The sequence below is a fragment of the Odontesthes bonariensis genome, chromosome 7, assembly GCF_027942865.1.
Source record: "Odontesthes bonariensis isolate fOdoBon6 chromosome 7, fOdoBon6.hap1, whole genome shotgun sequence".
NCBI lineage: Eukaryota > Metazoa > Chordata > Actinopteri > Atheriniformes > Atherinopsidae > Odontesthes > Odontesthes bonariensis.
In genome coordinates, this window is record NC_134512.1 from 34,586,275 (window position 1) to 34,606,856 (window position 20,582).

A 20,582-nucleotide genomic window follows, 5' to 3' on the forward strand; every position below is an offset into this window, starting at 1 on the left:
TTTGTAAATGGAATCTGTCTCCCAGACAGACTGCAGGTGATGGAGAATTAAAAGAAAGAGTAAAAGAAGACATGCTTGAGGTCTACTGGCAGCTCTGACTCAGCCTTTGAGCTGCTGTCAGGCTGCTGCTCAGAGTGTGTGAGTTTCTTTTTGTCTGAGGCTCTGTAGGTGGTTATTCAGCGTGGGGTGAGTGTGGCTGCCTCACTTGTTGTCTGGTGTCTTTGTGCTCTTGCTTTTGTCTCATGCTGTGTTTGTTCACTTGGTTACAGAGTCCAAAAGTTGTTTTTTTTCTCCCCCACTTGAACATGGGGATATACTTTTGTGGTGGAAACCTTTATGAATGTAGAGAGTTGCACAATTTAAGGTCACGACAAGCCGTGCAATGCAGTCTTTACTGCCCTTGGTTTGGTACCTCAATAAATTTATTTGTATAGCACATTTCATGTACAAAACAATTCAAAGTGCTTTACATAAAATAAAAGCATTGCAGCAGGAAGTGGGAGAAGCATTCAAAATACATATAAAGAGAAACAAATAAAATAATTTACATGAATTTAAAAACAAGCAACAGTTCAGATAAATTAAAAAATATCGTACAGATTTCATGCATAGACACATGAGAACAGAAATGTCTTTAACCTGGATTTAAAAATGTCTCCATTTGGTGAAAGTTTAATCTCCACTGGCAGTTTGTTCCACTTATTTGCAGCATAACAGCTAAATGCTGCTTCTCCAAGTTTAGTCTGGACTCTGGACTGGACCAGCTGACCCGAGTCCTTGGATCTAAGAGCTCTGCTGGCTTTATATTCTCTGAACATATCACAGATGTATTTTGGCTCTAAACCGTTCTGGGATTTGTAAACCATCAGCAGGCTTTTAAAATCTATTCTGTGACTGACTGGAAGCCAGAGTAAAGATTTTAAAACTGCTGTGATGTGTTCAGATCTCTTAGTCCGGGTTAAAACTTTAGCAGCAGCTTTCTGGACTGTGCAAAAGTCTTTTCCTTCCACATTTAGAGGAAAACAGAAAATAGTGGCAACAATTATTGAAAGGTGCAAAGATAAATGAAAAGGCTGTTAAAAAGATTTTTAAGATTGAAGACACAGCTCAGCAGCTAGTGATCTGGAAACAAACATGTAGACTCACTTCGGGTGAAACTGTACAAAACGACATGCCTCCTAAAAATGAATTGTTATGATGATACAACTAGAATGACAAACCAGGTTAGCTGAATCTGTAGCAGCTTTCAGAAATAAGGATCCGCAAACAGACAAACGTTGGTTTTCTTCAACTGTTCGAGTTCTTGGAGCTGCAGACGACTCCCTACAGAAACGGCTATACCTACACTCTTCAGCCCAATTAAAGGCCAGGTAAATGATTGAGTAAAGCACGTCTAAGAGCCATTATGCGAGACTTCAGAGGCAGCTGACTCGTGTGTAACATGCAGCACTGAGGTGGATCCCTCAGACACTGACACTGAAAAGATGCAGCTTTTGATTTGTGCTGCTGATGAAATGCAGTAAAACCTGAAACCTTTTTTAAGGCCGTAATAAACCCTAAAGTTTAAAGTTCCCACAGAAACTGTAACAGGCTGGTTTTGGCCATCTGCAGGGGACGCTGAGCAGCTGCCACAACTGTTCCCTGAAAGCTTTTTTCAGGGTCCAGTGTGCACGTACTGATTGTTAATTGAGCCTTGACATCTAATGTCAGGCGGCAACGCTCGCTTGCTGAACCCTGCACATATCACACCAAGCATCCTTTTTCCCTGTCTGTCATCGGTGTTACGCAGCAGCGATGGACAGATAGCTCAGGCTACTCCTCCTCCATTGAACTCCCCGGGGCTTTAGTATCGTGGATGTCTGTTGCCTCAGCCTCTTGTTTCCATGGCCGCCACAGCGGGCCTTTGCCTGGGATGGGGCCACCGTTTGTTCCAGCCACCCACAGTTCCGGTGTTATGCCGAAAAATGCGTGCCTGCCGACAAATGCATCCCCATTCGCGGGACCAGCAGGGGATGCATTTTTCGGCAAAGCATAGGCTACTCCGGCAGATCTTTGCCGAAAAGTGTATCCCCTGATGGTCCCCTGCTTTTAAAAAAGAATGGAATGATATAACTACATTATCATTTGTTTACCTGATTGAATTAACTGATGTGAATTTCAATAAGTTCAAAATTGTCTTTAAAATTCAAATTCAGCTGTTTGAGACTCTTTTGGGGGAGTCCAGTCAGAGACTTACAGTAGTCAAGTCTGTTGGAGATGAAAGCATGAATCAGCTTCTCCTGATCTGTTTGGGACATGAAACCCTTAATTCTGGATATGTTCTTAAGTTGATAAAAGGCTGATTTGGTGACTGATTTGATATGATTGTTGAAGGTCAGGTCTGAGTCTATCAGCACGCCGAGGTTCCGGACTTGGTCTTTAGTTTCTAGAGACAATGACTCAAGGTGTAGAAAGATTGAAGCTGACGCTGTTAAAGGAAGAGGAGTGCTGTCAAAAGACAGGAAGGCTGGATCTTCAAACAAACACCCCGAAACTGGAAGCACATCTGGCAAATTTCAGAGTGAATTGAGCATCGTTGGAAACTAACGAGCGTGACTTTGTCCTCAAGATGTTCAAGCATGAATCAGCTTCTCCTGATCTGTTTGGGACATTGAAAAGTACGCTTTCTAATCACTTTTTATCAATCGCTCGCGTTCAGTCAGGATGAGGTGTGACTCCTCTTCTGTCTCTGACCTTCCCTGATGGCATCCCTTTCATTAGACTCTATCATGTTGGTTTTAGGTTTCTAACACGATATCAAACTGAGAGAAGCTGCCATGAACTCACTGCTCACAAAGCACATGTCAAGTGCACTTTTAAAAATCCAAGAATTCCTACAGATACCAACCTAAACAAAGCAAACCCTGACGAATCCCAGGCATACCGACAACATGTCACTTCAAAGGCACACAGCCAAGCAGGCAATGACAACTGTCCCAGAATTGTCTCCCGACACGATTTGCCCTATTGAGGTCATAAGGGGATTGGGTCTCATTTGGTTTTCGGATAATGGATGTGATTTGATAACTCCCATCAACCCAAAAGCCAGCAATATACTCAAACTAATATTTTGTGTCCTAATTACCCGATATTAAGGCCAGTAACTTGAGTAGACTCATTTCTCTACTCTTTGTTCTTCACACAGAACATCAGTGCTGCCTCTTTTCTTCTGACTGGACTGACAACAGGATTAATGAGCTTCAGTCTACAGTGAAACAATCACCTGAGGAAAGATGAAGCTGGCTCCTGGAGGTTTTGTAGGTTTTTTTATTTTTAATAAGGAAAACGGCCGCAACTAAAACGTGTTAACGCAGAAGAAAACAGTTAAATCTCCTGCTCCAGTTTGTTGTTGGTGAAAGGTCACAAAAAGAGAAAAGAAGAGTTCCACGTTTAGCCCACTTAGTGAGGACCCTGCTATCCTTTTTTCAGACAGCAACGATTGTAGGAATGAGATTGATATGAATTAAAAGAAAATGAGTAAATTTGCCAAAAAAATGAACTATTTTGGTAAACTTAAAGACGTGATGTTTACCTTTAGGAAACCACTGGGTTACAGGCTAGAAAAGCAGCTACTCAAAACAGACAAAAACCTGAAAGTGAAACTTAACTTGGGCAGCTTTTATTGTAGAAAAGCAGAGCAATGTGGAAAGTGAAGAGTGAAAAGAGAAAAGAAGAGTTCCGGGTTTAGCCCACTCAGTGAGGACCCTGTTATCCTTTTTATCAGACAGCAATGATTGTTGGACTCTTCCCATTGAATTTATTTATCATTATTATTATTATTAGTTAGTAGTAGTATTTTTATTTGAATTGGTATTATTATTGTTGTTGTTAATATACAATCATTGTAAATATTAATAGTTTTTTAAGCTACTTGACTAATTTGAATTTCCCTCATTGGGGGATGAATAAAGTATTTTTCTATTTCTATTCTATTCTATTGTGTTTCCTGGTTTTGCCCAAAATATGTTGTCCTAAATGAAAGCAGCAAATGTTCAGGGATGGAGTTTAAAAAAAGTGTCCTATCAACCGACAGGCCTTTTAAAGATGTTGAAAAGTGCTTCGACTCTGTGTGTTTTGGTGTGTTTCAGACACTGGTCCTGGAACAGAGCGGGATGGAGGGGTCTTCTCTCTGCCTCTGCTCTCCATTCGGCCATTAGTATTCAGGACGTGTTGCCTTCCTGCCTGCTGCCCGCCACTCATTCCCCAGACGGCGAATCAGCCGGCGTTGATTAATTTCAGCCTATTAGCACCCCTCGTTCCCCTCCCCCGGCTCCACCTAGGTTAAATCCCCGTGCACACCCACGTGCATGCTTGCAGGCAGGGGGTGCTGCTGGGTGAGCGATGGCGGCGAGGTTGCCAGGGAGCCAGTTGTTGTCAGAACGATATTAATGAGTGTTCCACTCTGGCCCTAAGAGTGTGTGCAGATTGTGCGTGCCAACATGTTTAGGTGTAATTTGGGTGTTTGTGTGCCAAGTGAAGACGGGCCAGGTGTGTGTGTCTGCTGTCAGTTCTATCCTTACGTCCTCACACGTATGTCCATACATACATGCTCCTAGAGACGGTTTTCGTGTATCTGTCTGTAGCTGTGCGTGATATCCAGCAATGCCATGGCCTGGGGGACAAGGGCTTATGTGTGTGTGTGTGAGTGTGTTTGTGTGAGAGTGTGTGCTCTGCGGAGGCCTGTCCTAGTTTCTTTCCCCTCACCAGGGAGCCGGAGGATCCAAGGACTGACGCACATCACCTGACAGCCGCCCCACTGCTCCACGGCCCGGCTCCGTGGGTGTGTGCGTGATGGAGTCTGGATTCGTGTGCGTGTCAGAGGATGTGCGTGTTTGATAGAACGGGGTGTGAGAATGTGTTCGGAAATCCGTCAGTTGGTGCATCGTGGTGTGTCTGTTAATGTGTTTGTGTGAAATGACTGAGTCCGTTGGATCAGAACCAGGAACAGTTGCTGTACTGACCCTGTGTGTGTGTGGGCAGACTGGAGAAAATGGTGTCACTTCAAACTTGAAATGATGACACTGAAGGCCTTGGTATGCTTCTCCGTCGCTATCCGTCAATCCGACTCCGTGGTCACGCAGAGGCTGTTAAACCTTTCGAGGTTCTCCGTCGGGGTGTCGGATACGCAAGGCAGTTCACCTCCCGATCAGTAGGCGTCGCTACGTTAAGCCTCTAGCACGGTTGCCGCGTCTGCTGGCGCGAGCGGTGTTGATGACGTCACCATTTCGTGGCGCAAGTCGATGCGCCAGTAGTTGCAATTTTCTCCGTCACAGAGGTGTCGCTGCTACGTGAAGGTTACCGCTACTCTACAACCACGAAAGTGGAGAAGAAAACAATGAAAAGCAGGAACACTGTCATCAATGATGCTGCTGCAGTATCTGGATAATTACATTTTTTAATTCAGTTAAAAGAGGTGAAGGTTTGAAGCCCCCGGCATCAACAGAGTCTCTGCCCTCTTCTTTGACTTCAGGTATCTGTCCCGTAGCTTCTTCCACACATTCTTACAGAACTCTCCCTCTTTCCCCAAAGTTCTGCCAATCTCTGTCCACCAGTTTTGGGAGTTTACGTGGTCCCTGTGCTGTTTCACTGCAGTGTCGTACAGCTGTCTGTACAAACGCACCTCCTGACTGAGCCTGGTCTCACATTGGTCCGTCCGGTTTGTCGTTCTCGGCGCAGCCAAGTTACAAAAATCGACTGGTGCACGACAACGCGCTGCGCCGTCTTTTTAAGGCAAGCGCCAGGCCTGAAACGTCATTTTGACGTCACGGGCCGGCTGCGCCGTGAGCGACGCATCAACTGTAAATCCGCCTTTAGACGACCCAATCTCGCGACGTCCATCGTGAAAGTCGTTGATTGATAGTTCACCTTCCGGTTCCGTTCCACTCCTCACAGTGAACGATGGCGAGCGAGAGAGAAAGACTGTTGTTGGAGTTGGAGCTTGTTGATATTGAAATGCAAATAATTTTGACCAAATGTTGACCGGCACACAGTAAACTCTTTCAAAAATGGCGGTGTTGTTGTTCTGAGAGGAAGGAGCTAAACCGGAAAAGTGATTCTGGAAATGATGCTGTTAGCCGACCAATCAAAACCCTTGCGGTCTCCGCGAGTCCCCGTCTCCTCGACGGATAGATAGAAAAGAATGTTAGCCGACGCATGCGAGCGATGGAGAGCGTCTTCGGAGAGGGTCCAAAACTTTACCATTTTCACTTCATTTGAAGTCATTTGGTTTTTACACAACGTTACAAGCGTCGCATTAGTCATCAGCTCTCTCTGTGCTATGTACACATCAATAGACACAGGTCATAGCAACAGTCAGGCAGCAGGATTATCATCCTAAACATCTAACACCGTTAGACTTCTGGTGGTCTTTGAAACTCTTTTATTGTCCGTTTTTAGCCACAATCAAAGATATTGCCTCAATTCTTTCACACCTGTCATCTTTCATCAGGGACAGCTGGGAGTCACATGTGTGGACCAGGTTTTATGTCTGATCCTGTAAAGAGATGCTGCTGTTCTCGAATCAGTCTCTCTGGATGAGAAACTGTTCTAAGGCTGACAAATTACCAAGATCCGGTTCAGGATTGGGTTCTGAACCAGCACTAGAATCCTTTTGTCTTTCCTTTAATACGGTGTTAAAATTGGCTTTGTTCTTAGACATTATGAATGAAATAGTCTCTGTATTTTTCCATGACCTAAAATGATCCAGAATGGACACGAGACATGACCTTAACTGAGACTGATCCAGACAAAACAGGGAACCCTGAGAAACCAGGTGCAGAAGCACACACACATTATTTGGCTTATTCAGAGAATATGATGAAGCAACCTACTCATATCCAATCATATTTGATCAATAAGGGATCCAACGTGTGAAACAATGACACATATAAATACAAAATGTTACCGGAAATCGAGGCTCTGTGACGGATTCCTGCGAGAGTTCTGTCATACCGAGTCCAGCGCTGAAATACTTCATTTGTTGCCAGAAAGAAAGACTTCATTTCACTTGAGATTACTCCGGTTTGTTCTTGAGCTTTCAATTAAAGAATCGATCTAACAACGGCAAACATCAACGCTTTAATCTGACATATTGTAAAGAGTTTTAATTAAAGCTGTGAAACTACAATAGTTCATACCAGAGCACCGTGGTCAGGCGGCCCGATGATAATGCAGCATAACTCTGATTGTAGGATTCAGGTCTGTCCTTAATGTGTCATGCAAATATGGTCCAAGTTAGTCTTGCACAGCCAGACTTGTCTCCATGGAGCTGCCTCAGATCTGGAGAGTGATCTGCCTGCACTGCCTTAACATTCTGGGACAAAAATCAAAAAGTGACGCTCCAATTTCTTTGTAGTTTTCCAGCCAGTTTCAGTCTTCTGAGCAAAGTGACGCTGAGGCGGATGCAACAACAGTGCCTCTGTTGAGTGGGGAACGTAATTTATATGAACAGGTGGGCAAATTTGCAGGAACATCCCCACAAATGTAACTGATTTTTCATAAACCTTTGTAGCTATTGAACAAAAGAACCAGGCTGGCATCCAGTCTGTGGGGTTATCACAGCAATTAACACCCAGGGAGTCAGACGAGGCCCTTCTGATCCCACAAACAGATTGAATAGATGTTTGCCATCAGCTGTCAATGGTATGAGCTGCTAAATCCTGTCTTATTGATGACCTCTAAAAGCCAAAACAAAACTCACAGGACAGGAGTGACAGTGAAGCTCAGGGTAAATGAAGCCTGCATGTGATAGAGATGTACAGCTTGATTTTGAGTTATCTCATACTAACGAGCTGGTCTTCAGTTTTCTTTTCTTTGGTTTATATGCATCCACAGAAAAAGCTCTTGAGCATCTGTAGTCCTTTTGGGGAGATCCTCGGTGCCTTTAACCCTTCAAACTGACAACATGGCAGATGTGTTCAAATATCCTTTTCAAATATTTAAAGTTTGTGATTCATTTAAAGCTGCTGCTTGGGTAAAAGATAACTTGCATCCTTCTTCAGTCCGATTGTATTTCGTTGTATTTATTTCTTGTAAATCTGGATTTCTGCTTCTCCTCGGTGACTCTTCATTTGCCTGTCGAGTAGCTTGATCAGCGCAGAAGGCTTTTTCTCTCCATCAGTGACAGATGTCCTCATCGTGCTGCTGTGTCTGCTTTCAGACATACTGGGTCTAAATGGGTTGCTGCATCCTCGTATTGTGCAGTCCCTGTTTTCTCCTTTCTGTGAACAAAACATTCTTCAGAGAAATAAAACGGGATTTCACTGTGTTTTATGTTCAAACACACACTGAAACTGCCATGCCTCAGCACAGCCCTGTGGGAAGGTACCACATTGCCAGTTTGTATCACTGTAACTGTGGACATAAAGCAGGAAGTCGGCGGACTAATTCACTCGCAAGACACAGAACAAATGATACAATCCATGATCAAAATACATTTTTCCTTTTGAAAAAAGAGTACTGGGCGCTTTTGGTTAAAATGTGACAGTAAATGTAGTCCTTTAACTAATGGTTGGCACAAAAATGAGAAATAAATGTTCACCCTGAATAAAATATCAATACACTAAATATTAATGTTGATTATAAATTAATTTAGAAATGGATACGCTGGCAGGGACCTGCTTAAGAACCTTTACGCCACAGAGATATGAGGAAATCCATGCTCTCTGCTAAGAAATAGAGGAAATAATCATTAAAGCAACAGAAAAGTGGTTTTCTTTATACTTTTATTGGTTATTTGTTTTGTACAGAGTAAACAGATTAAGGCATCTTTACTAGATAAGTTGATTCTGTTTCTTTAGTGCGGTACCAAGCTGAAGCTTTTTATCCTGCTTTAAGTTTAAACATATGAGATTGGCACGAATTAAAAGAAAATGAGTAAATTTGCCAAAAGATTTTTGTTAAACTTAAAGGCGTGAGGTTTATCTTTAGGAAACCACTGGGTTACAGGCTAGAAAAGCAGCTTCTCAAAACAGACAAAAACCTGAAAGTGAAACTTAACTCGGGGAGCTTTTAGATCTCTTTCTATTGTAGAAAAGCAGAGCAATGTGGACTCTGGTCCATGTGCAGACATGTAGCCAACCCGGCAGCCTCTGCACAGTTCACAAGAGCTCAGATTATAACACGTCCTCCTCTAAAAAATATGGGGTGCCACCAGAGACATAAATCAGAATTAACTTCAATATACACATATGAAATTAAACTCTTCCACATACTAGTACGTTTCAACTGAAATCCACAAATATTTGACTAGTGTGTATGAGCGCTTTTGAGTAGGTTATATGAGGTAAATGTTTTCACTAGTTTATGTGAGAGCTTTTCACTAGTGTTTGTGCAAGGTTTTGAGTATTTTTTTTTTAGTTTAATTTCATATGTGTATATGGAAGTTAATTCTGATTTATGTCTCTGGTGGCACCCCATAAAAAAAGGCCATTACTGCTAAAAGCAGAAACATAACCAGCAAAGTCAAACTCATTTAGGAGCTGAACTTCCACCTACGCTTAAATTAGCCATCTGTCTCTTCACAACTTCGGTTCAGTCTATTTTAGGAGGGTGAAGGGTCACATTTGATGATTGGTGAAATATCCATAATCCCATATTCTGAATCTCCTGTGAGCACTTCAGTCCATACCTTATGAGAGGCAGATGATATATTCATAGTCAAACAGGTCTATATGAGCGCTCATCTGCAGGCCTGCGTGCTTTATTAGAAAAAAAACTGTCATGAATTTCTTATAGACTGCTAATGCTGTGTGATACATTAGGATCTGACCACATTAAAGTTTCAAACGGGCATAAAATTGGCGAGGACAAAGGGATTGAAAGGATGCTGGAAGCAGAAGAGATGAAAGAAAGTGACTTAAAAACAGGAGATGGTAGTTTGTGGTTTGTTTTTGCGAGTCGGGTCAGACCATTCGGAGCAAGAGAAGGAAGGAAACAAAGTGACAAGTTTGTGGAAGACTGAAACGTTCAGGAAAGGATACGGGTGCTCGTCAAAATTAGATGAGCCGTAGATCAGCCCTTCGGGTGCGTTTTCAATAATTCAGCACCTCTGATCTTCAGTGCTGCGCAGCTCGTGGGTTTTTGAGTCTGACCCTCCCATCACCGCCTCATCTTATTGCTGAATTGCGAGTTTAGTGTAAGAGTAGTTTTAGTCGGCCCCTCCGTCCGTCCTTAAGTTGCTACGGCTGACCTTTGAGTTTGGCCTCATCCCTGCAGAGACCTGCATCCCTCGTGAAGCAGCCTGTGCATGTGTGTGTGTGTGGGCTTGTGCTGCATCAGCATTGGTGTTTCACATATGAAAGGTCGCGACCCCGCAGCCTTGACTACACTTGTCTTCATCTGAATGATTACATATTAACACTCGGGACACACACACAGTCTTTGCGGGTGAATGGTCCTTTGACCCTCAGTGAGGAGTGACTTGTTCTCCCTGTAGTTGCAGGGTCCTCATCCAGGTCGTTACATTACATTACGGTCATTCTGCAGACGCTTTTATCCAAAGCGACTTACAATAAGTGTGTTCCACATCGGTAGGCAAAAGAACTTCAGGTCACAAGAAATCCTACACTGGCAAAAATGCCCCTCCAAAAATAAGTAAGAAAAACAACAAATACAAGACGTTTTTGCTTGAAATAAGAAAAAAAATCTGCCAATGGAACTAGTGAAAATCGGCTTGTCAAGATTTCTTGAAATAAGATGTGATATTTTAGCCTGACTACGTCATACTCACGATTCTAGTCAGAATGTGAGTCTGATACTGCTCAATAGAGATTTGAGTATGTGGCGTGTTTCAACCGAACCAGGAGAAAAAATGCCTCTTCGCTCAATTGGATAGACCTACAACCAATCAGAGCAACGTAGTATGTGACGTAGATTAAGCAACACACACTTGTTGTAGGAAGGACGGCAAAAACATATTTTCTATCGATAAAAGCCTTTATCACGTTCCTCTGTTCGTCTTTCAAAATGAATGCAATGTGGAGATCCTGTAGAACAGACTCGATGGCAGAATCTACACACCCTAGCTCTCCAGCGGCAGCCATGTTCAGCTCTTTAGTGACGTACTCGATAATGTCCCTGTTGATCATCTGTCCATCATCGTATAAAGCCCGCCCTGGCAATCTGATTGGTCCGACCAATTCTTGGTCGGGCATAATGATTTCCCAACTGAGCAGAGCCAGACCGAACTTCCCGACCAAAACTTTTATGGGCGGGGCTAAGTTCGGCTGGCACCCAGGCTAGTGATATTTAGGACTTTTGAGATAAAAGTGATCTTGAAATTAGCTTAAAAACCTCTTCAAATGTAAAAAAAAAAAGCTTGTTTTATATGATATGTGATTCAAAACAATTTGTTTTCAAGACTTTTTCATTTAACAAGATATTCAAGATGTATCGTCTTCAAACAAGTCCCTATACCTTTCTGAAATAGTACTTGTTAGGCAGTTGTGTCTTATATTAAGTGTAATGAGATATTTGGACTAGAAATGAGACAAATATACTATATTGGTGAGACTTTGATTTTTTCCAGTGTAAGTGCATTTCCTTCCAAAACCAAATAGCTAAGAGCATAACTAGTGCTAGAGTAAGTGCAGTAAGTTAGGTACCTAGACAAATGGGAAGACAATTTAGAAAACAAATAAGTGCGTATGAGCTAGGACGAAACAGGTGATGTCCTAAGAGGGCGGATCAGGGTAGTGTTTCGTTAGTCCCTCCTCTCTTCCTTCTTCATCTCCTCTCATGTCTCCTCTCATCTTCTCACCGCTCAGCAGCTATACTTGGTGTTGTCAGAGTGCCCGGATAAATAATTGTGTTTTTTCGTCTCCAGGTAAACGACAACAGGAGTGGGTGAGTGTGATTCTGTGCCTCCTCCTTTTTATCATCAACTTCTCCTTACTCCTCCTGCACTTCTCCACCGTTCACATCGACAAGATCATCCTTGGCATTGGTGAGCTGGCAGTCAGAAAGCCTGTGATGACAGAAACGATGGGCCTCGTGCAACAACCGTTCGTACGCACAGATTTGTTCTTAAGTCGTTCGTACGAGTGATTTAAAGAGAATTTGCACATTCACCAATCTTTTCGTATTTTACGTTTTCATTCAGAGACGAACAGAATTTACGAGTGATCCAGAGCTGTCGTAGGAGTTTCGTAAAATAGTCCGATGTTATTCCAATCAAGTTTGGTTGACTAATGGATTGTATATTTAATTACTTTGAAGTAAATATATACATTATACCTCATAATGATGCTGAAATTATTCTGTTTGACTGAAAATATGCACTAATTGAAGGTTAATTTAACTGGATATAACAAGGTCAATGGGAAGCGTAACCAGCGGCTGACTTGCTACTTTTGGATGCCTTAGCGCATCAGGCTCTTGGAAGAGAGAGTGTGTTCCGAGATGTGTAGATTTCCTGCGGAGACAGACGCATGGTTGACATCACGATTTAGATTGCCAAGGACTGTGCTGCTGCAAATATGCAGCTTGCTAGAGCCACAGCTCCAGAGAGAAACACGCCGATCAAACCCAATTCCACCCAGCAATAGACTGCACACATATACGCATCAAAGCACCCGTGCTATTGTGGAGCACACCATTGGTGTGCTGAAGGCCAGGTGGGTGTGTCTCCATACAGCGGGGGGCAAACTTCTCTATAGCCCAGAGAAGGCATGCCAGATTTGCACAATATTGCCATAAACAAGGCTCTCCTACGACCTGAACCAGCCCAGACAGACCAGAAGGTGTGGTGCCAGAAGACCCCCCTCATGGACCACCCCATCAAAGTGTCATGATGAGGCAACAATTGATTGCATGGCTTTAGTTGCAGTCATCGAGCGCATTTTTAAGCCATTTTCATATCAAACCATTTCTTTTTTATTTCGGTGACATTACGAACTACAGGTGACACGGAATTAACAGCACTCGTAATAACTTCCCATTTCTTCGCTTTACACACTTTTTCCCAAGTTAAGAGCGTTTGTTGAATCTGACGTGGCGTGTTCGTACGAGACCTGGGTACGAAAAAGTTAAAAAAAATAAGAAAATGTTCTTGCATGAGGCCTTGCATCTTTCCTTCTGTAAAGACTAAACTCTAAACAGAACTCATTTGTATTATTTCCAAATATTTTCTCATTGTCTTGCATACTCCTGTGATGACATGTTTCTCATTGTTTATCTCCTCTTCCTTTCTGTGCCAGTCCTGGGAATAGTGACGGCAGATTTTGCGTCGGGGATGGTGCACTGGGGGGCAGATACATGGGGATCTGTGGACATCCCTGTTATTGGCAAGGTGAGCAAGCTCACAGAAAACCAGACAAATTTAAAAGAGGCCATATTTGCCACTCTTTTCACAAGATGACTCAGTTTCCTGAGGTCAGTGGACATGGTGTGATCATTTTCAGTCATCGTAACTTAATCTTGGGTACATCTAGATTATCTTTGCACACTTCTCAACTCTGAGTGGTTTGTAATCGGTTCAGAATGAAGGAGAGCTTTCTCTTGGGGGGAAGCCTCCTTCTAAGAACGAGAGAATCCAGCTAAAATGTCATCTGATTGGTCTAATTCCTTAAGGTTTTGCTCAGGGAAAGGGGATTATAATGACTCCAGTTGCCTGCTTGGAAGCTACAATAATACTAAGTATAAAACAGCACCAGCTATACGTGTTAGAGTCAAAATTGGATCTTAAAGCCAGTGTTGCGTAGTTTTGAGGGCCTAAGTGTGCTTTGGGCACCACATCTGTGCATATGGAGCACAGATTGTCCGTAGTGAGTATTTCCTGTTGACTGATACTGTTTTGTGTGCTTGTATTATGTGGAGTTCCTCAGGGGTCGACACTGGGACCACTGTTATTTAACCTCTACATGCTTCCTCTTGGTCAAATTATACAAAACAGGGGCGGTCGGTGGCGTAGTGGGTTAAGCAGCCGCCCCATGTACAGAGGCTACAGTCCTCGCCGCACCGGACGGCCCTTTGCTGCATGTCTTCCCCATCTCTCTGCCCCCTGCTTCCTGTCTCTCTCTCCAACTGTCTATCCATTAAAGGCATAAAAAGCCCAAAACAATATTTAAAAAAAAATAATAATAATTATAATAAAAAAATTATACATAACGACAATGTTTCCTAACACAGCTATGCAGATGACTCAGATTTACTAGGCCATCTCACCAACTGACTGTGCCTTTATTAGAGTCACTCTTCTGGTGATTGAAGCAAGTTAATAGTTTGATTCAATTAAAGTTCCTTCAACTGAATAAAGACCAGACATAAATAATTGTATTTGGCAACAAAGAGGAAAGATTAAAAGTTTTTTCCCAGCTGGATTTCAGAGGAATCGAGACAAAAACTCAGGTTTGAAATCAAAGAAAAGGAAAAAAAGTTTTACTTAACTCTTAACAGCCACATAAAGGCTGTAACAGAATGTGCTTTACAAGTAAACTTGCCTTGTCTTTTTACACAGGCGGATCTTGAGATTAATTCAGTGCTCGAAAATGTTTCCCTCTCAATAAAGATTCAGTATTTTAACATTTATTTTCCTCTTTACGCTAGCTTCGGATGTTATTCCGCCTTCAACTCTACGTTTTCATCCTGTGTTCAACTCAGTCGTTTGAGCACATTAATTATATACAGATAAGTTTACTTAGGAAAGTTTCTGACATTTTATTTCTGTGGTTTTTTATCTTTATTAGAATTTGTGTGGAAATACGGTTTAATGACCCACTGAATAATACAGAAGAGAAATGATACTGTGTTGTATCTCCGTCCCCTCGAGCTCAGCGTCCCTCTCCTCTGAGGCTGCATCACCATGGCAACGTGGTGGTTTCAACTCTTTCCTCAGAGCTTTAGGACTGCTATAGTGACCTGGAAATTAAATGTCACAGTAACAAAGAGAGACCTCCCTGTGGACAGTAACATCCACGGTCCTCAGTACTCCCAAAGAACACACATGCACACACACACACACACACATGCACACACACACGCACACGTGTTGTGAATGACCTCACCTTGGATTTCAGCCTGTCACCATAGAGTCAAAGGTTTTTTTTAGATAGGTGTGTTTGAAGATAGACGTATGAACACTTCATTCACACATTGGAACTTATTTCCAATCTTAACGCACCTGCATTTTTGCCACATTTCCCACCAGCAAATTAGAATTAAAGGTTATCTTCTTTTCATCCAATTAAAATCAGCTTGTTCAGGTGCAGCATGCAGATTGTTTCATATAAGCTTTGTTTTGATTAATGGGATAAAGATTTCGTGTGTGTGTGTGTGGGTGTTGCATCGACTGATTTTTCTATCTATGTATTATTCATAAATAAATACTTAGTTGAAATGTTAAACTAATGTGTATTTTGAGACCTGAAACACCCCAATTAGAACAATTATTATTCATTCTTTACACTCATATTATCAGTGCATGATTAATAATGATGTAGGGTTACTCACAATTTGATTAAAATTCATGGAATTTGTCACATGAACTTTGTGCAGCTGTAACACAAAAGAAATGTCATAAAAATGCTCATTGTGGAAGTTGGATATGAGCTCGTGTACCATGTCATTATTATTACAAGGAGCAATCTTCTGAAAGTGTCTGTGAACACTGAAAATGTTTCTTTCCCATCTGAATGTGTATTAATACTTTATCTTTATACTAAACCGTTGTAGATCAGTGTGGAAACCCTCTGAGGGTTACTTACTTGTGCTCCATGTTGCCACATTGGCTCCAATGAATTGCGTGGCCGCTTGTGCGTGATCAAATGTCTCGAGTGGGATTGCTGCAGAGGCTGTTGTCATGAGGTTTTGGACTTTTGCCTCGGACAGACGATTTCTCATGGCTGTTTTGATGTTGTTCTGGAGGCTGAACATCATTGTTATTGGGACACTCAGCTGCCGTGACTTTTTTCCTCGTGAAGCCAACCAGGTCATGCATCAAGAGAGACAATAGCTAATTAATATGCTCACTCGCCACCAAGTGGTCAGGGGTGTGAATTGCAATATATCAAAATGATATGACAGATGGCCTTCAGATCATCTTGTTGTAGTCTGCAACTCAAGATCTTTATGTTTTTTTCAGAGGAATAAACTTTTATTTTGCTTGATTCATGTTTGCAAACCATCTTCTGAAGCCTGTTAATCAATAATTGTTTGTAGGGAATGCTGTGAAGTGAAATGAGTGCGCCCAGTAAGGAGTGGTGACATACCTGACATTTCATTGGCTAGGGGAATTTTGAAAGTGTATTCAGAATAATCTGCAAGCAAGCAGAGAAAATCCGAGATGATAAGTTTCGTGAGTGAACTGAAGAGGCCTGAATGCAGGACGAGGGCTAAAGGCCTATTTATGCCCTACGGAACCGGACGAAATTCGTCTGTCCAGTCCATACGTTGCTCCCGGAGCTTCTGTTTATGCCTCCGTCTGTATTGCGCACGTCCGTAAGAAATCCTCTAGAGGGCGGTATATATTGAGTCATTGTCGGCCGCGGGTTTGAGAAACATGGCGTCAATTGAGGAAGTTGCAGTCATACAAATGTACATACCCCCTGACCATCTCACAAATCCTCTCCTCCATTACCTGGCATTTTTAAATCTTAAAATTTTTTAATCTCCTACTCTTCGTTCTTCTTCTTCCTCCATAACTTCCGGAGCTAACACGCTCCTGACTCTCTACTGCCCCCACAAATTCCTCTGGTATTGCTCTGTTTCGCCCGGAGCTCACCGGATTGCTAAGCTCTTGACCTACGGACAAACTGACGAATGAAACAACCCCCGGAACCGGGTGAAAGCGTTCGTTTCCGTATTTACCGTAGGGCATAAATGGGCCTTTAAACTGGAGAGCAGAGCGTTTGAACAAGATGCAGTGAATCTGAGAGCAGAAACACAGTTTCAAGGTAAAGCGGTGCACACAAACAGAAACTCACTGAGTGGGAGAGGAGTGAGATATCAGACAGTAAAAACACACAATCCTGCTTTAAAAGATTAAAAAAATGTTTAAAAAAAAGAGTGTTAAGGGGACGGCGACAGCCTCCTGAACCTCTGTTTTCAGTATGGAGGAGCAAAAAGCCCCGAACCAGGGAGTTTAAAAGCACTAAATCATTATTGTGACCATATCCAGACTTTTAGAAAGCATGTAAACATGTTCATCCAGACAAAATTGGAATAACACACCAAGGAATGGAATCACTCCTGCATGTATACGCTCGGCTAAACTAAAATGATTTTAGAGGCTCTGTACATGACCCTAAGTTCCATCTTTTTGAGCTGAACTAACATTAAAGATGCTCTCATTCACATTTTTTTTCCATTTCTTTTGTCAGACAGCTAAACACGTCAGAAACTGGGACTGAAAATCAGCCCGTTAAGACTACGTTTAACTCACTCAAAGTGATCCAGGCTGTCGCTCTGCTCTAATAAAATCCTGATTCTATAACCGCAGCCTCACCTGAGAAAATCCCCGTTCAGGTAACTTAAAGTGTAGTGAAGTGAAGTGAAATTTATTTATATAGCACTTATCAGCAACAAGGCGATCCAAAGTGCTTTACAACACAGAAACAACAATCAGGTACAGAAATACAGAAATAAAAACATTAAAAAAATCAAACACAGAAATACAGATACAGAACATCAATCAGGTAATTTTAGCTAACAGTAAGATTGGTATAACTATAACAGGTAATTTGAGTAAACTAACAAAAGCTAACAAACATGGATAAGCTTTCCTCTAAGAGGAGGCATTTAAAAATATAGCTAATAACAGAACGGTTGATATAATGAATGATAACAAATCTTTAAAAGACTTTCATTTGAGAGGAAATATTAAGGTTGATACAGTGGTAATAGGTCTTAATAGACCATTTGAAAATGACTAAGTTTTCCTCCTAGTGAAGTATTAATAAGACCAGAAACATGGATAAGCTTTCCTCTAAGAGGAAGCATTTAAAAAGCCGTTCGATCGTCTATAAATTAATGGGAATATTTTAAGGTCTATTATTTAACTTGGATAAAAAACTTTCATCTGAGAGGAAATATTAAGGTTTATACAGTGATAATAAAGACGGCGTCTGTGCAGGGAATCCTGTACCATGAGGAGAAGCTGCGGAACACTTTCTCAGAAAGTTCACAGACTGTCTTAGTGAGCTGTAACTAACTGCATTAACGTGGTTTCACTTGTTGGCTTCCACAATCAATATGTTTAATGGAGTTCTCTCCACACAGCAGACTGTTGTTTTTTCAGGCTGTGAAGCACCATTACTGCTGTTTATTGACACTTAACAGTCTGTTCAGAGTTATCAGCTCTTACAGCTGATGATTTAATGTTGGTCCTCTCATCGCTCTCGGATCTCATTGTGTGGGACGTGTTTAATTCTCCTTATGAGAAGTCGTTCTGTTTTTCTGTGCCCCGTTTCTGACATCAGTTGAGTCGAAAACAGTGATTTTTGTCCTCCTGTGTTACTCGTGTTTGCCCAAGGTATTATGTGGGTTGATGTTTATGTATGATTGAGGTTTGGAGTAATTGCGAGGGACAAAGGCACAGCGGCGTTCACAGATTTGCATGCGTGTCGGTCACTGTAGGAGACCCCTAATAAAGACTTTTACTGCAGGAGAAGAATGGACTTTTGCAGGGAACAGAGGGGCGACAAAAGGCAGGTGAGAAATAAAGTGTGTTTGTGTGTGTGTGGTGACAAAAAACTACACCTCCAGTTGTATGTTTTGCATCCACGTGTGTTTACAGTCTGAGAATAAAGCGGGCCTGTTCTCCCATTTAATGTTAGTTTAAATATAAAAGAGGTGCAAGATGCAGAACACCTGAGGTTCGTGCCGTTTGTAGTCCCACAACCAGAGCAAACATTTAAAGCCACTGCTGTTCTTTATTTGTTTCGTTTCTTTATGCCGTTTTCTGCAGATGGTGTGTACGCATAATTGTCAAATACAGATCTTTACCATTCCATCCCTATCAGCATAAACAGGAGTGGAAACAACACCCTGCTGCTGGAAACTGCTTTTTTTTAATTCCTCCTGGTTGCAAACAGAGGCTGTGATTTTTAAATGTTTTCTTCAGCTTTGCTGAAATAAGCCTTATAAAGTGTGTTTTTTAACTATTTTAACTCTGTAAATGTCTACTCGTGTTTCTTTACACGTGCCAAAAAGAAGAAAAAAACACTTAATTTCTCCTGAAAAACATCTTTGCCTTATCAGTCCTCTGGTCTGCAGCTCCCGTTTCAGGACTTTACGCAGTTATTGTTCTGCTACATGTACACTGCTGCACTTAAAGACATGGTTGGTAATCCTGTTCAGAAACACATTTTGTAATACTGGGTGAAATGGTCCATGTATCCTGAGAGAAATCTATACAAGATGTATTTAGAAAAAGGGAAGAAAATAATCAGACCTCTGTGGCAGCTGCAGGACTGAGAAAAAGCTGACCAATCCGAGATCAGCGTTCATTTTAACATAATGTAGCTGAGGAACGTTACAAAGAGACGTTATGCTGCTGATGTTATTTATTAGAAACCCATAATCGTCATTTCTTCTCCACAGTTCTGGATTTGCAAGCTGTCTTTAAGAGAGCTGCAGTTTCCCTGCAGTGTTCAGAACAATTCCTCGGCGAGGCTTCGGGCCACGCTGTATCTTTTTTTACTCGTCACGTCGATGAGCTTTAATTGACTCAACAAGAACTTAGCAGTCCTTTAATGACACCACTTTGAGGACAAAGTCACGCTCGTTAGTTCCCAACGATGCTCAATTCACTCTGAAATTTGCCAGATGTGCTTCCAGTTTCGGGGTGTTTGTTTGAAGATCCAGCCTTCCTGTCTTTTAACTGCACTCCTCTCCCTTTAACAGCGTCAGCTTCAATCTTTCTACTTATATTTCTAACAAGCACACAACTCTTAAGTGAGGCTGATTGGAGCATTTAACTCTTGTGTGGTCTTAACATTGTGTTTACTCCCCTTGTCATATGGTTAAAAAATGACCCGCCCTACCAAAGCCCCAAAATAAAGCAACTTAATTGAATTTTAAATCCAAAATCTATTTTGTATGATGAAACCACCTGTTATTTATCTATTCAACTCAATTCAATACATTTTTTTTATCATGTATTTTTTGTTACACAATACAAAAAGACAATCACCAGTTTTCAGGATTACACTTTTTTTTTTTTACCACAAACCAACTGTCAGCTGGACCAACAGTTTTCTTTTTTTCTCAGTTTTCTTTTACATAATAAAGGTTTATTATTGCTATTATATAAATGTGAAGTAATTACTTCTGAATTAATTATATTGAAAGGGAAAAAAACAAAAAAAAATTCTGGTGTTTAAATACTTTTATAATTCACGGGTCAAAAATAACCCATAAGACAATCTTTGTACCCTAGTGGTGTACAGCCCACATGGAAACATAAACAAAAATAAAGTATGACTTTTTCTAATGAAGGGGTCCCTTTAGGAAAAGTCATAAAATTTCAAGTTGGAAAAAGATAATTTAAGGTATATTTTCTACAGCTAAACATGGTAGTGGGTCACTTTTGACCCGCAAGACAACAG

At 41.6% G+C, this 20,582-nt stretch overlaps 1 protein-coding gene across 1 annotated transcript in view; it reads left to right on the top strand.

Moving 5' to 3' along the window:
• Positions 1 to 20,582, top strand: part of LOC142384427 (plasmanylethanolamine desaturase 1) — a 58,935-nt gene that overhangs the window by 17,271 nt on the left and 21,082 nt on the right. The window contains exons 2-3 of the mRNA XM_075470672.1: positions 11,864 to 11,983; positions 13,236 to 13,327. Coding sequence (XP_075326787.1) covers positions 11,864 to 11,983; positions 13,236 to 13,327 — 212 coding nt within the window. The remainder of the gene's footprint in view (positions 1 to 11,863; positions 11,984 to 13,235; positions 13,328 to 20,582) is intronic.